Source organism: Rhinolophus ferrumequinum, chromosome 25 (assembly GCF_004115265.2).
Source record: "Rhinolophus ferrumequinum isolate MPI-CBG mRhiFer1 chromosome 25, mRhiFer1_v1.p, whole genome shotgun sequence".
NCBI classification, from domain to species: Eukaryota; Metazoa; Chordata; class Mammalia; order Chiroptera; family Rhinolophidae; genus Rhinolophus; species Rhinolophus ferrumequinum.
Genome location: NC_046308.1, coordinates 16,040,558 through 16,056,513, shown reverse-complemented (window position 1 = coordinate 16,056,513; position 15,956 = coordinate 16,040,558). Strand labels below are relative to the sequence as shown.

The window sequence follows — 15,956 nt, the reverse complement described above, 5'->3', positions numbered from 1 at the left end:
GGGTAGGATCTAAGGAGAATAAGGAGGAGTCTTGATTTGCTTCTTGGAAGCATAAAGAAAAGCATCACGTAGTAGCAGTTGACATACACCTTGTTTGAAAGGTAGGGCTTGGCCATGCAGTGCCTGGAGAAAGAAATTTTAGGTGGAAGGAATACAACACACATCGGTATAGAGGTCGTAAAAGGGCAGAGCATGGATGATATGGGAAGTCGGAGTCCCAGGCAGAGACGGAAGTAAGGGTCAGAATAGGCGTAGCTCCAATGTCAGTCTACAAGTCTATTCTGAGGCAACAGGGAACCATTGGAAGTGTCTAAGGAGGAAGGTGGCATCATAAGTCCTGGACATCTCTGTCTAAAAGGAGTTGGACAGTTCAGTAATATGTCCCCAGTGCTGTATGTTATGACCATGGAGTCAGAGCAGTCATGGGCACTTGTTGATAAGAATTATCAACAAGTGCGCATGGACGTTCCCTCTGCAGACTAAACACAGAGAGCCAGGGGTTTGCTCCTGGCTTCAGCGTAAGCTGTTCAGTCCTACTCAGGGTTAACTTACATCTCTTTTTTGCCACCACTGCCACAAGCCACCGCTGTCTGGACACTAGAAAGAAGAACAAGAAAGAGTGTGTTATTCTTGTGCTGCCAGGAGCTATGGAAGAACACTGTCTTTGACATTAGACAAACTTGGGTCTGAGTCCCACTTCCAAGCTTTGCTGCTGTGTGATCTTAGGCAAGTCATTTGCCTTCTCTGAGCCTCCTGTGCTCCTTTGTAACATGTGGCTACTAATGGGGTTCTGTCTCCAGAGTTGTGGTGCAGATGAAGGGAGAAAACCCTTGCAAAGATCTCAGTGTGGTTCTTGGCAAATAGATAGCACCAAGTAAAAGGTAGCAACCGTTACCACTACTCTTATTTTAGCACACCTAGTACTGCTGGTATTAATAGCATCAGTGTCACCAAGCACGTCCTTTGTGAGTGCTAGCAAATCAGACAGGAAGGCAGGTAGTCAGCTTCCCAAGGCATTCTGGGAAACTCCAAAACTAATTACAATAGTCGCTACCACGTAGGTTCCCTTCGGTCAACAAATATGTTTTACGTAACATCTCATCCTACCACCCTGCCTGTCTCTACAGATGAGGAACCTGACACCCTTATCTGAGGTCACACAACTTTGAATCCCAGGTCTGTAAGAGCTCACGCTCTTAACCAGAGTACCACTGCCCAGTATACCAGTACAGAACGCCAAACCACAAGCCTCAGACACCTAAGACCTCATGTGAATCCTGACTCCTCAGGCTGGGACCTCTTTATTCTCTGCTGGAATCTGGGCAATTCCTTCCTTGGAAGACCTGGTCACTTCCTCCAACAGATGAGCTTGCCCTCAAGGACCTGACCCTCTCCGGGCTTCTATTAACATCTATTTGTCCCCACCAGCTTGCAAGAGCCCCTCATGGGCCAAGAACATGTCTTATTCATCCTTCAGCCCCAGGGCTCAGGCCAGACCAGAAGTTCTCTCGGACAATGCTTGGTGAATCCAAACAAGAAGAGTCTGTAAATTTCAGCCATGAGCCAAATCCAACCTACAAATCTGTTTTTACAAATAAAGTTTTATTGAAACATAGTCATGCTCACTTTTTTACATCTTGTCCATGACTGCTTTTGCTCTACAATAGCAGAGTAGAGTAATTGTAACACAGAACAGAAGGCCCAAAAAGCCTAAAATATTTACGATTTAGCCTATTAAATAAGTTTGCGGACCTCCCCAGTAGACCAAAAGCACCTCTTGCGAATGACCCTGAGAGAGACAAAATAATGACACCCAGACCTGTCAGTGTCCTAATCCTTAATTCCCAAAACCTGTGACTATGCTTCCTGAGGTGGCAAAAGGGACTCTGCAGCTGTGGATCTTAAGATGGGAGGTTTTACTGGATTATAGGGGTGGGTCCAATCTAATCAGTCAAATCCTTCAAAGCACAGAACTTTCCCGGATTTGGGAGGGAGATGTGGCTATGGAAGAACAGTCTGAGATGCAACATACCTGGCTCTGGAGATGGAAGTGGCCATAAGCCAAGGAATGTTGGAATCCTCTAGAAGCTATAAAAGGCGAGGAAATGGATTCTCCCTTAGAGTCTCCAGAAGGAACACAGCCCTACTGACACCTTGATTTTAGCCCAGGGAGATCCGTGTTAGACCTCTAACCAATAGAACTGTAAGATCATAAAATCTGGGAGAGGCTGGATGACTCAGTTGGTTAGAGCGCAAGCTCTGACCAACAGGGTTGCTGGTTCAATTCCAGCACGGGATGGTGGGCTGTGCTCCCTGCAACCAAAGACTAAAAAACGGACTTGGAGCTGAGCTGCGCACTCCACAACTAGATTGAAGGACAACGACTTGGAGCTGATGGGCTCTAGAGAGACACACTGTTCCCCAATATTCCCCAATAAAATTAAAAAAAAAACGATCGTAAAATCTGTGTTGGTTTAAGCCACTAAATTTGTGACAACTTGTTATGGCAACAAGAAAATACAAAAGTATCTTTTGGTGAGTGACCCTCCATCATCTTGAGTATCTATATAAAAAATTTTGGTGTAGCTTTTCAACAAACTGTTTAAAAATACATTAAAAAAAAAAAAAAGAAAAACCAAAAAACCTTTGTTAACTGTAGTGGTCAGTGTGAGTAGACCCAACTCTAACCCTGCTAGTGACCTGAGTCTTTTCTAAACTTCTCCGAGGCGGGGCTGCGGAAAGAACACCAGACTGAGAGAAACGGTGACGGAATCCTAGTGGCCTCGCCCTGTGGTCTTGGCCTGCTCTCTTCCCCGCTCGGGGCCTCAGTATCCCCATCTGTGAAATGAGGAGTTTGGACCAATGCGCTGAGGCGTGTCCAGCGTGGATGCTTGGCAATTATACGCAATGGACAGGACGCCCTCGGGCCCTAACATGGGTGCCCTGGGCCTCTTGGGAGCATCTTTCATGAAGACTATAGAACGTCCATCTCCCCAAACGCGCAGACACTGACTTGGATTTCAGCGCAATACCTGAGGGTTCACAGCATCATATCGAGAACGCCTGCGTGGACCCCGCCGTCCCTTGACTTACTAGTCCACAGACCCCAGGTTAAAGACGCTGGTTCCAGCTGACCAAAGAAACTCAGAACGTGGTACACAAGGCCCCTTGGAAACAGTGGGATTCGAGAAGATAAGGCTGTAACCGCTGGAATGCTCAGAGAAAGAAAAAAGAGAAGAAGAATTGAAGGCTCTTGTGGCTCCAGCCATAGAGTTCTAACTGGTGTGGGCTTCCTCTTCGAAACAAGTGGGTGACTTGCACGTGGAACAAGGTGTCTCATGCACATCGCAGGGAGGACAGGACCAGCAAACATTGTCTCCAGGAGGGTTGGGACTTGAGGTATGAGGATGGAGGGGGTGGGGCTTCAGGCCCATTTCCCACCCGAGGAAGCCACGAATCTGGACTAGAAGAGGCTGAGCCCACAGATCCTACTGGGTGCCTGGGCACCCTCCCGTCTCCATAATCCTAAGGCAACGTGCCTCGCATTCTGCAGATGAGGTGTCTCTCTGCTGGGCAGCCAGGCACACGTCCTCACAAACTTGACGCGATCCGGCACAGGAAAGCCTTCGGAGCACACTACCACTAAGGAAGGCATGTGCTGGTGTGAATCCGTGGCCACTATTCACCCCAGCCGACTCCGGCAGTAGGAACCCTGTGGATGGTCTCCGTGTTTACATCCACCTCCTTCTGCAAGGGACCCCGCCCCCTCCACCTCTGCTTATGAGAGACCCATTCAGTTGGAGATGTCCGGTGGTGCTGACGTCTTCTCTTTACTTCTCCACATCCACTCTGTGCTCTCCACTCTGCCGTGTACCCGGGACGCTGCTCTGCATGGCTGCATGGGCCCCGTCAGTGGGCTCCCTGCTCCGTGGCTTCCCTTTGGGCTCAGCCAATAGGGAACTGAGGTGACAGTTGGAAGGAAGGAGTAAGAGAGGGAGGTTGGGCATTTATTCTCTTGGATTTGTCCCTACTGCCTGCATCTCCTTGTGTTGGCTCCATCCGTCAACCAAAGGCAGAGCTGCTCCCGCCAGGCAGCTCTCTCTCTCTCTCTCTCTCTCTCTCTCTCTCTCTTCTAGAAACTGCACTCTCTCCTCACCTCTTTGGGCCCAGCAGAGATTATTACTCCCAGGAGTTGCTCGTCCCAGGGTGCTATGCTCTTTCTTGTGTACCACTTTCTCTACATATGCCCCAGCTCTTTGAAAATAGTCCCTTTATGAAGCTGCCTTATTTGGGGTGTGCCTTCTGGTTCCTGCCAGACTCTGACTATTACAAATAGCTAATCTCAGTTCTGGTTGCTGCCTTAACAGGAAGAACTGGGTTTTCCAGGCCAATATTTTACACGACAAGCAAGGAGGCAGCAGGCATGACGCCATCACCGCTCTATCTATGATGGTTACACCCTTTATCACCAGGTGGGAAGAAAATGGTGCAAATCTTGTAAGAACATTAGATTATCAGCCATCACCATTAGCCCCTCCTAAGCCTGCGGCTCTGGAAAAGAACCAGCCGCGAGGAGAAATAAAAAGACTCAGGTAGGGATGCTTATTGAAAAGAATCCTACCTTTTTAGGGTATTATATCTGTGCACTGGTTGCATCTGCCTGTGAACCTGTATCACTGCATTTGCACAGAACCTCTGAAATGGAAGTCAAGGCCTGCTAGGCATTCTATTTGTCCACCCGAGATGAAATACCATCCAGACCAAGGGTGATATCCAGCCAGGACCACACACTGCCTGCCGTTTGGGAAGGTCTCAACAAAATAGAGTGTTTCAAACAAAGAGGCTGGGTTAAGAAGGGCTTCTGGAAACCACATCAGACACTATGGCATGAGAGCATGCTGAAAGCACCTGACTCCTTCATTCTGCAGTGGTCTGAAGTGGACATTTACGGAAGGAGTGGGAAAAGGCTTCTAGGCAGGAGCATAAGGAGTTTTGTTCTGCTTGAGCCTGAGACGCAGTAAACCAGCTGGTTGATCAAATTATGACCAGGTTGATCTTTTGTAGGTCATGGATTATTGGTACTGGCACGTACTTGAGCTTGTGCACCGTGGTCCATGGAGCCCTTGAGCTCTGGGAGACCTCACAGGGGCTACTGAGGGGTCCGGGAGAGGGACCTAGGAGGGGTGCTTGGCCCCAAACCTCCCTCTCTCACTCCAATCAGAGGAGAGCTGCCCTCCATCCTAAGCTAGAATTTTCTATGGGAGTTTTCATTGGTGTGAAAAAAGAGATTCTACTTAAAGGAGGAAGTTTCAAACCCAGAGTCTTCCACCATATGAAGAGTCTCTGGACTGCAAGTTCCATGTGCAGGTCCATGTCTGCCTGTCCTCTACCATATCTCCTGTCCTAACACAGCAGGCACTTGGCGATGGTGGTGGTGATGATGATGATGGTGGTGATGGTGGAGATGATGGTGATGATGGTGGTGATGATGGTGGTGGGGATGATGGTGGTGATGATGGTGATGATGGTGGCGATGATGGTGATGATGATGATGATGGTGGTGATGGTGATGATAATGGTGATGATGGTGGTGATGATGGTGATGATGATGATGATGGTGGTGATGATGATGATGGTGGTGATGATGGTGATGAGGATGGTGGTGGGGATGATGGTGATGATGATGGTGATGATGGTGGTGATGATGGTGATGATGATTTTCATCAGCAGAGTGGGCAGGCAGAGGCCCAGGAAGAGCATGTGACCTGTCCATGACTGCTATCTACTTGGAAGTGCCACCAGGACTGGAAGCCTCACCTCCTGACGTGGTTCGTGGTTCTTTCTCTCACCTTGGTGCAGGTGGCTTTTAAAGAATAACTCATTCCAGGCACTTGTGGGCAGGGGATTGCTGATGAGCAAGGTCATTAATTGTCTTCTATTGTGAGTCCTTGCCGGACGACTCCAGTTTGAATACAAACATCGTTTGGGAAATAATACATGAAGGCATTGGCCCCACATCACAGTGACAGACACAAGTTCACCAGAATGACAGGCCAGGTAACTTGGCGGAGAACAGAGACTTTGACAAGAGAAGGGGAAGAAGGGGGATGCCTGACACAACAGTAGAGCTTGATCATTAGAAGTGCGGGTGATGGAGTCAGCCTGGAAATCAAACCACGGCCCCATCACTTACCTATGAGCTGGGGCCACTTTCCTGACTTCCTTAAGCTCCATTTCATCATTGTAAACTGGGGGTGACAATGGCACCAACCTCAGAGAACAATATATGTAAGACACATAGGTTGTGTAGCCTGACACAAAGTCCTCAGGAAAAAGTGCCTGTGGTCACAATTATCATTTATTCCCTGTAATGCCAGAGTGGACAAAGCAGTTTGGAGCCCTCACATCCCATGAACCCCAGCTGGGTATCCAGGCCTTCCAAGCTACGAAGATGCTTAGAAGCCAGGTGGCCTCTGTGGCATCACTTAAATATATGCTATCCTACATTAGGGCCCTGTGTTGTAATTTAGAATGTGGCATCAACCTTTTCAGAATAATGGAGAAATTCTTTAAGCTTTCTCCCAGTTCTAGGGCATGTTAATTACTCAAAAAAGGAAGAGCAAATTAGAAGGCAAGAGAACTGTAGGAAAAGAGATGTCCTACTATGTCCAAAGCCTGTCCTACTATGTAGCAGGAACCTTTAGAGTCTGGCCAGAGCCTAGGCCCACTAATGAAGAGACTAATGCCGAATTATGCCCTCAATGGCAGCTGCAATCCTTAATTAGACCCAGATATTTCTACTTGTCCCACTGCAGCCTCGTTGGAGCCAAGTTAAAAGGGTATATGTTGGAAAACGTACAACTGAACTCAGCATGGCAATAAAGAACTCCTTTCTAGAGCATTCATCTCAGATTGGGCCAGCTGGAATGGATACACTCTCAGCTGACCCAGGAATGAGAGGTCATCCATTGACCTATCCGCACTCCCCCCGACCCCACCCCGAACCATCAGCCAAGGAGACAGACAGAGCAGCCGCAGACCCTGAGCCAGGAATAGATGGGGCTGGCTGTCCGCTGACTCATGCCTCCCCCCATGACTAATGAGCATGCTCCAGGCCTGGGGGAACAGCTTAAAGCATTTCTCCATTAATCTAAGAAGGTTGATGCCACAGTCTAAGTTACCAAGCGAGGCCCTAGTGCAGGATAGCACACGTTTAAATCTACCACACAGGCCACCTGGCTTTCTGAGCACGTAGCCATGTGTTTCCAGCCTGGAAGGCCTGTTACACTTGGATCTAATTCCCAACATGGGGAAACGTGACTTTTCATAATTTGAACAAGTCTCTTAAAGAACCTCACCTCCAGCTGAAGCACCACTCTCTCTCTCTCCCTCTCTCTCCCAGGGTGGGTTTGAATCCTAATTGAGAACTCAGTTTGGAGAAGCACCTCCTATCAATCCTTCAGGCTCCAATTCAAATCACTTACCCCAGGTGACGAGACAATTAAGAGGGGAGTGCCTTGTGGAGCTGCCAGGATGGGGACGAGTACAGGCTGGCAGTGGGGCAGGAGCTGGGAACGCTGCCCCGGATGGTGGCTCTACAACCTACCAATGCATATATTTCTTTTTTATTGTGATAACCATTTTAATTGCACTGTCACTGGAGAACATGGTTTGTACAATATTAATTCTCTGAAATGTGTTCAGACGTTTTCGTGAGCAATTCCCCGCCCCCCCACCCCAGTCCTCTCCCATTCCTATGCTATTATTGAAATCGATGCTCCTTGAAAATTTTAAATCCAAGTTGCAGGGTGGTAAGTTAGGACCAAGGCCTGCTGAGAATTAAGAAATGCTTCCTGAAAACGAGGTGGAGTCAGGGCTGGCTTCACAGGCTCGCCACCCATGCCCAGAGGGCCTGTGTTTGGTTTAATGCTCAGCTGTCACTGTCTTGAAAGTCTGAGAAAGTTTTGAGCAAGAAGACCCGTATTTGTATGTCACAGTGGACCGACTAATTATGTAGTTGATCCTGCCTGGGGTTCTGGGGCACGCCACGGAACCGGGGGATTCAGTGGGCTCCCGTGGGCCATTTCAAGAGAGGAGGAGAGGTGGAGAGACAAAAGGAGGAAGTGGAGGAAGGTGGGGTGGAGAAGGAGGAAAGGAGAGGAGAGATGCTTCTCTCTCATTTATCTTACTGGGGCACACTGGTCTCTTTCACTTCCTAGAACATGCTTCATTCTGCCCTTACTACTGCCTTTTCTCCAGATCTTCCTATGGCTGGCTCAACTCAATAGCCTTCAGGTCTCAATTCTAATGACTTCCTTCTCAACGAAGCCATGTCTACCTACCCTGCTTTTCGTCATAGCCCCGTGTTCTCTGCCTTTGTAACTCCTGTTATGTTCTAGTGTTTTACTTATCAGTCTGTTCATTTTATCCCTGGGTTTCTCTCTCTGTCTCTCTCTCTCTCTCTCTCTCTCTCTCTCTTTCTCTCTCTCTCTCTCCCACAACCCCACTCCCCATCAGAATGTAGGTTCCATGAAGGCAGGGACCCCATCTCTGCTCTTCTCCTTCTCCATTCCTCAGTCATTCACCAGAACGTTAACTTCTGCCTGACCTTGGGCAAGTTATTCAATCTCTCTTCATCCTCTAAGATGGAGAATAATCATAGCAAGAAGCAAGTGGAGCAACACAGACATCTAACACCACGGCTGGTGTGGAACAGGTGCTCAGTAAGAACTGATCAAATGAATGAGTGAAACTGATGATTGCTGAGCCCCTGCTCAACACAAAGTACTGGGCTAAGCAGTCGTACTTTTCACTTATTATTAACCCATCTCACAGATGAAGAGACTGAGGCTCAGAAAGGTTGACTAACTTGCTCAAGGTCACGCAGAAGCAGATCAGGTTTGTAGATATGCAGAGCCTCTACCCTTCCCGCCCCCTGCCTCCCCCGCTTCCAGCCTCGATAATCCTACACACTGCACGGGGCTTTTCCAGGCACAAGATGCATTTCTTTACACCTGGTGCTCTATAATCATTTTACATCTCACATAACCCTGAAACACCGACGAGGTCCCTTCCAACTTAGAAAATAGAAGTCCGGTGCTGTGTGGAAACTAGAGATCCAAACGTGGAAAAGGCATCGGAAGTCCAGTAGGGAGGAGGATTTAAGGCCCCTGAGACAAAAGATCATGAAAACGCAGACAGAAAGCTAGGGTTCAGATTGAATTCCTGGGAGCGAGGGCCTGGAGCTCAGGAAAGCTGGATCAGAACAGAGGGTGAGCCTGAGGCTTGTCACCTGGAGCAGACATAGATCCCAGCGTCTGCCAGGAGGGTGAGGGTGACGGAAGGGTCCCTTTCAGGCCCGAGCAGATTTCCTATAAACAGAGACGAGGGTGATGCCTGTGACCTCCCATCAGGATCTCACTTCGCAGGTGACGATCTGCTCCTTGCTTTTTGTCACACCTACTGCCCAGCCTGTCCCCACATCTCCAAGCAATAGGCCCTCGTTTCCCCTTTCCGATTTCATTATTTTTTTTTTACAACTTTTGTTGTTTATTCAAAAAGCAATCTCCAGCTACGCAAGGGAAAATGGTTGAAAAGTTTTGCTCATTGGCAAAAACCCAAAATACTAGTATGTATACTCATTCATTCTCTTTATAGTCAATGCAAAAGCTCTAGCATTTCTATTAATAGAAAAGCGAACCCACGCATCAAGTGGGTAATATCTGCAGTGGGGGTTTGTAATTACCAGTGTTCGTTCCATCAGGACACTAATGAAACTAGAGGAGGGCATGGCAGACGGGAGACCCCTACATGTAATCACGAGTGGGGAGCAGCTGCAACATCGGCATGTTCCATTTCCCCAGCAATTTGGCAGCTGCACAAATTAGCAGGGAGTGGTGGAAACACCCAGAATGTGCATGGAAGCCATTTTGGCAGAAACGGAAGGTTTCTGAGATCCACTGAAAGTGTAGAGACCACAACGTGAGGTTTTCGAGCCGCGGGGTGTCTGTTTACGAGGATGCTGACCTTTGTGGGGAAGTCTGAGGTCATGTTCCTCAGGCATCAGCTTATGAGCTGCCCAGGCCTGCACCAAAGGAAGAACGTGGTCACGTGCTAACGTCAGCTGTATAACGTACACAACTTATGTGAGCAACATCTAAAGAGGGCCCTCGATAGCCAGGGGGGTGTGTATATGTTCACTGCAGATATTTTAGCAAATATAAATAAACTCGAAGAAAACAAAAATTTAGGCATCACCAGGAATGCCTTCCCTCTCGGTATCAGAATATTGGCGTGTTTCTTTCCAGTCTTTTTCCTTGACTCCCGATGGCCAGCTCTAATACGGATGCCCTGTTCTTCCCCATGGCTCCACCACAGCCCATTTGTAACTCTCTCCACTTCTGCTGCGGGTCTCATGCCGACACGTCCTGTGAGGCAGCAGTTGGCCCCCTGCCTTCACCCAATGAAGAAGGGTGTGACTGGCAAAGGTCTGCGTAGGAAACTGAGCAGCCTGGGTTCTAACTCCATGTACGTTGCTAATGTTCTGTGTGACCTCGGACTTCTCTGAGGTCCGGACCCTCACGTGGGAATGGAGAAGACTGCAGTCTGTGGTCTGGTATTTGATTGGGCTGGCTGCAGCACAAATGATCCCCCACAGAGATGAAGACCAAGGTGAAAACCAATGCAGCCCACAAAGGTGTGTGCAGGAGTGGCATTGGGTGGGGACCACATCTGGAGGTGAGGAGGTACCCTGTTCCTTGCCAAAGCAAGGCAAAGAAAATGTCTCTCTCTGCTGCCCGGGTTTTACTGCAGAGGCTGGACTGGGGGCAGAGGTACTGCAGCCAGACGGGCAGCTGTGATTTCCAGAGAAATCACGTGCAAGCCTACAAAGGCAACTCTGGGGAACGGGCTGCTTTGGGCCATCTGCAGGGGCTGTGTGCCCAGCCAGGGCTGCTCCTTCCAGATGAGCAGCCCACCAAGGGCCGGTGGCAGCTTGAGTCTTGAGTGGAGATGGTGGGAAACAGCCTGTCTTCTGGGAAAGAAGAGAAGCTCTGACATTGAATTTGAATGGTCTCGCTAATCACCAGCCATCTAATCTTGCATCCATGAATTAGTTGTTGCCTTTGTAAAACTTCTTGTTATTTTGCACAAACATAGCTTACACTCTTATAACACTTACACGCCCCAGGGGCTGTCCTAGGTGATGGTCATCTATTCGCTGATTTACCTCTCACTAACAAGCCTAGGAGGTAGGTAGTGGGTTGAATATATGAAACGTCCAGTCTAGAGGTCAACAGTGGTCGAATCTTGGCAATTTGATGTGGTCTGTCCAAAAGTACTACGTCCACTTTAGAGACAAGGGAATTAGACCCAGATTAGACATGCAACTTGTCTAAGATCACACACGGGAGTCTGTTTGCAGCCACTCACCCAGATTTCCTCCCCAAAGGCTTGGCAAGCTGGGCTAGCTGGCATCCTGTCTGCGCTCACTGGAGCCAGCCAGTTATCCCTCCCACCCCCAAACACATCTGGGTCTCCCAGCAGATGAGTCCCCCAGACCCCAGAGTGGGAGCTCTGGCCACTGAAGACGGCAGTGCTCTCCAGGGTGCAGCAGTCGTTGGGTGGGGACCACAGCTAAAACTTAGGTTCAGGTACCCAGCCCCACCTGGCCCCCGTAGGTTACCTCTCTGTGTCACTGTCGCTGGACGCCACCTCTTCCAAGGCTGCCTGCAGGTCGGCAATCCTCCGGATGGACGTCTCCAGGTCTGTCTGGAGGGTCTGTCTCACTGCTGCGAGCTCCTCCACGTACTTCTCCTGGAGACAGAGACCACAGCACACGTTGGCCTTGGATGAGAATCTCAGCCACCTGCGAGGGTTCTGGGTAGCAGAGACCCCGAGCTGAGCCTACTGTTCACTAAGCATCTACTACATGGTGAGTACCCCATGGCGGCCTCTCTCGATGAATGGGCTTATTGGACCCTGAGGTAGATGCTCTGAATGTTACACAGGAAATAGATGCCTGGGGACCTCCAGGGCCGGGCCCACGGACAGCTCACTCACCCGCGCTGGGCATCTGAACCCAGTCTGTCCGAACTCAGAACTGTGCTTTGAACCTGCACCACCATGTTTCCTGGTGCAAAGTGGGCGCTCAGTACACCTTGGATGGATGAGTGAATGTATGATCCAATTAACGTTTCCCAGAACCATCACAGGGGCTGGTTCTGGGACATGAGTCTCTGCACCACGGGAGGATCTGGAGCAGAAGGTTGGGGGAGGGCAGAACAACAATGGTTCCCTTTCAACTCTGTCCCCTCGACTCCTCCAACTGTCCACCCTCAAAGGCAGCAAAGGCAGAGATGACACACTCACTGGGGCTCCCCCGTACCCTGGAGCAGGCCAACCCCACTGCCATTTCCTGAGAGCTTTCTGTGCCCTGCACTGTGTTCAGTGTTTGGAGCTCCTGACCTTACTCCTCACAAGCCTGGCAGCTGCTCCCATTTCACAGATGAGAAACTGAGGTCTAGAGTAGAGAAAGCTTAATGGCAGTGCCAGAACTGAGGTTGGTGCATCTGACTTTCTTCTCTCTCCTTATTGCTTCACTCTCTGACAACACCCTAATCAGATTTTGTGCAGATTCTGCAAAATCTCTGACTTCTATCTGCAACATATTTCACACACCCCTACCCTTTAACACGATGATTGCCAACGGACGGGGAGCGTGCCCTCCAGGGCCATTGGGCAAAGTCTATAGAGAGCTTTGGTTGTCACAACTTTGTGGGGGGGAGTTGCTGGCCTCTAGTGGGTAGAGACCAGGGATGCAGCCCAACGTCCTACAATGCACAGGACAGCCCCCCACTACAGAGAGTTACCAGGTCCCATCAACAGTGCCCAGTCTGAGAAACCCTGGGTTAAACCCGGACTCTGCAGGGAAGAAATCAAAACGCAGAGCCAGGCTCTGTACCTCAGAGTGGTGCTATTGGATGACACAGAGAAGCTGAAAGCTGCCTCATCACCCAACAATTGGGAACGGTTAGGGAAATCACAGCATGTCACTCGGATGCCATTAGGCAGACATTAACATTAGAAATAAGAATTGTGGCAGCGTGGAACACTTCTGCGAAATAATGTTAGGCACACGGAATAGAACGGAGAACTGTCATGCCCATATCTATGCAAATAACACACACACACTTGGAAGAACACTTGGCGAGTTGAGAATATTTATAGATGGAGGTGAAGGGGGTGGTGGATAGAATTTTTCTTTTAAGCAATTCTCATATGTTAAGTTCATTTTTTGACTGTCTTAAGGAACATGTGTCAACTGACGAGAGTGTGTGCGGAGGGGCGACGAAATAAGGATTTAGGGTCAGATCGAAGTGTAATTCTCAGCTCCCCTTGAATTCTCAGCTGTGTGTCCTTGAACAGCTCACAGCCCCTCTCTGAGCCTCAGATAATTTTTCTTTATTTGTAGATAAGAAAACTGAGGCCAGCAAAGTCACTCAGGGCAGTTAGGAGCACAGCCCTGATGTGAACCCTCGTCGGCCTGTTCCCAGGCCAGTGATCTTTCTGGGGGTACATGTGCACACCCCAGGGAAAGTCAGCGAGGACCAGGGCTGCTCCCCATGACAGCGACATGCTCAGCTCTCCTCGGAGATCAGTGTGTCTATTCCACAGTATTATAAGTCTGTATGCCTTTCCATTGATTTTGAGTCTTTTCCAATTTGAGAGAGAGAAAGAGAGAGAGAGAGAGAGAGAGAGAGAGAGAGAGAGAGAGAGAGAGAGAGAGAGAGGTCTGAGAAAGCCCAAGGGCCAAGCTGAACTGATGAGAGAAGGAGGGGTGGCGTGGAGAGGTAGGGGTAGTATGAGAAGGGGTTGGCAGTGCATAGTAGTTGACTGAAGCTGCCAGCTCTGAAAGCCCCATCTTGGTGCTGACAAAGTGAGAGATGACTGAGGCAGGGGCCCTGAGGCAGGAGGCCAGTGGGGTGCCAGAGGAAATAACACACACTGCAGGATGGCCACGGGGTGCCTGCCCCAGGATGCCAGTATGTCAGCTCATGAAGACACCTGGGAAAGTGGCTAGGAGCAAAATCCCAGCGCTTACAGAAGCGGCGTCTGTGCAAGCTCCACGCCTCCCCAGTGGGCCAGCTCCACGACATCACTAGGAATCCTCCCCCTTCCCCCAGGAGACGAAGCACTGTGTCTCGGTAAGATGCTATCCTAAGTCCACATCGGGGCCATTTCAGACACGTGGTGACTGTTCCTTTTAGAGATGAGGACACTGAGGGCCAGTGCGCCAAAATGACCTGTCTGAGGTCACGCAGCCGGGAGACCACAAAGCTGAGATGGGCATCGAAGTCTTGGGTTCTCAGGTGAGAATTCTTCAGGCCACGTGTGCTGAGATAAGAAAAGAGCACAGATGACTCCTCCCAGTGTGCCTGGGCGAACACTGCCTAGGTCACTGTCACGCAGAGGGAGCAGCGAGGACCTCAAGTCTCAACCCCAGGGAGCTTCCTGGCGGCTGAGCACAGGCACAGCAAGGTGCTGTCTCGGGGATGGGTGGTCCTGGGCTGGGACGACACAGGTGGACAGAGGAAAGGGGACCTGAGATGGTCAAACCCCTAATATCAAGGAAGTGAAAAGTAGTCTCTGGAGCCAGGATGCCTGGGTTCAAATCCCTGCTCTAGCTCTCAGTGGCTATGTGACCTTCAGGGACCTCCCTGGTCTCTCTGGTTTAAAGGGGCAGTAGCAGGCCCCTGGACTCCTGGCGGAGAAGAAAGAGTTACCAACAGTGACATGGTATCATTTCATAATTCTCAGAAAAGGATGCAGAGCAACGGGGTGGGTGTCCCCACATCACGGGGGGGGGGGGTGGTTTGCCAAGGTCACTCAGCACATAAGGAGGCTGGAATGTAAGACTGTGGCTCCAAAGCTTTTTCAGTCTCCTGGGAAGGAAAGACGGGTGGTTGGAGAGCAAGGGCCGCGTAGCGGATGAGTTAGCTAGACAGAGAGGAGCATTGAGAGCAAGGAAACCATCCACAGATGAGGGTACAGGGACCAAGGACGGGGTTCAGGGGACCTGTGCTACCTGCCATCCTCCACTGTCCCCTGGCCCTCTGCATCCCATCCTCTGTCAGGGGACTCTCATCAGGCTCTGTGGGAATATCCTGAGGGAAATTTACAGTCAGGGTAATCAGCAATCAGCAAACCTTTCCTGCTTTAACTTGAAAACCAAATAGAGTCTGCTGATTACAGAGACCAAGTCATTAGGCGAAATGGATGTGGTGCCCCAGTTTCCTAGCACAGACAAAACAAGGCCCCATCCAGAGACCACTCAAGAGACATGGGGGAGCCGCACAAGAGAAGGGACAACCCCCCGTCGGGCCTGGGAGCCTGGCCTTTTCTTCCCAACATGACATCTGATTAACACAGCTCGGGGTGGCTCAGGACTGCCACACGCAAACGAGGTTGTGCTTTAAAGCCAGATGTGAGCTTTGTCTTCTCTGTCATTGTCTCTCCTTGGAGACGAGTAGTACAGAGAATTTTGTGGGGAGGGAATTAGGATATGACTATTTAGATAGTAAGATGTATACAGCAGAAACCTACTAATAAATATACCATAGACCCATATTAATCTATAGTTACCATATAATGGCATTTACACTGTAATCGACAAACAACATATTAATATAGTGTGTTGCATAGTCATTACACACACACACACACACACACACACACGCGCGCGCGCGAGGTCTGACAATTAAGTTCATGAACTTGTCGCTATGATGTTGCTCACCTTCTTTGATATCAGAGGGATTATTCATTATGAATTTGTATCAACTGGACAAACAGTTAACCAAGTTTGCTATTTCAGAGTGCTGAAAAGCTGCATGAAAAAGTTAGACGACCTGAATTTTTCGCCAACAATTCATGGCTCTTGCATCACAACAATGCACCAG

The 15,956-nt window shown here is 49.6% G+C and overlaps 1 protein-coding gene across 1 annotated transcript in view; it reads right to left on the bottom strand.

Annotated features, from left to right (window-relative positions):
* MYO18B (myosin XVIIIB) overlaps nt 1-15,956 on the bottom strand; it is a 244,040-nt gene that overhangs the window by 25,049 nt on the left and 203,035 nt on the right. The window contains exons 40-41 of the mRNA XM_033098254.1: nt 11,684-11,814; nt 553-597 (exon numbers count right to left, since the gene is read on the bottom strand). Coding sequence (XP_032954145.1) covers nt 553-597; nt 11,684-11,814 — 176 coding nt within the window. The remainder of the gene's footprint in view (nt 1-552; nt 598-11,683; nt 11,815-15,956) is intronic.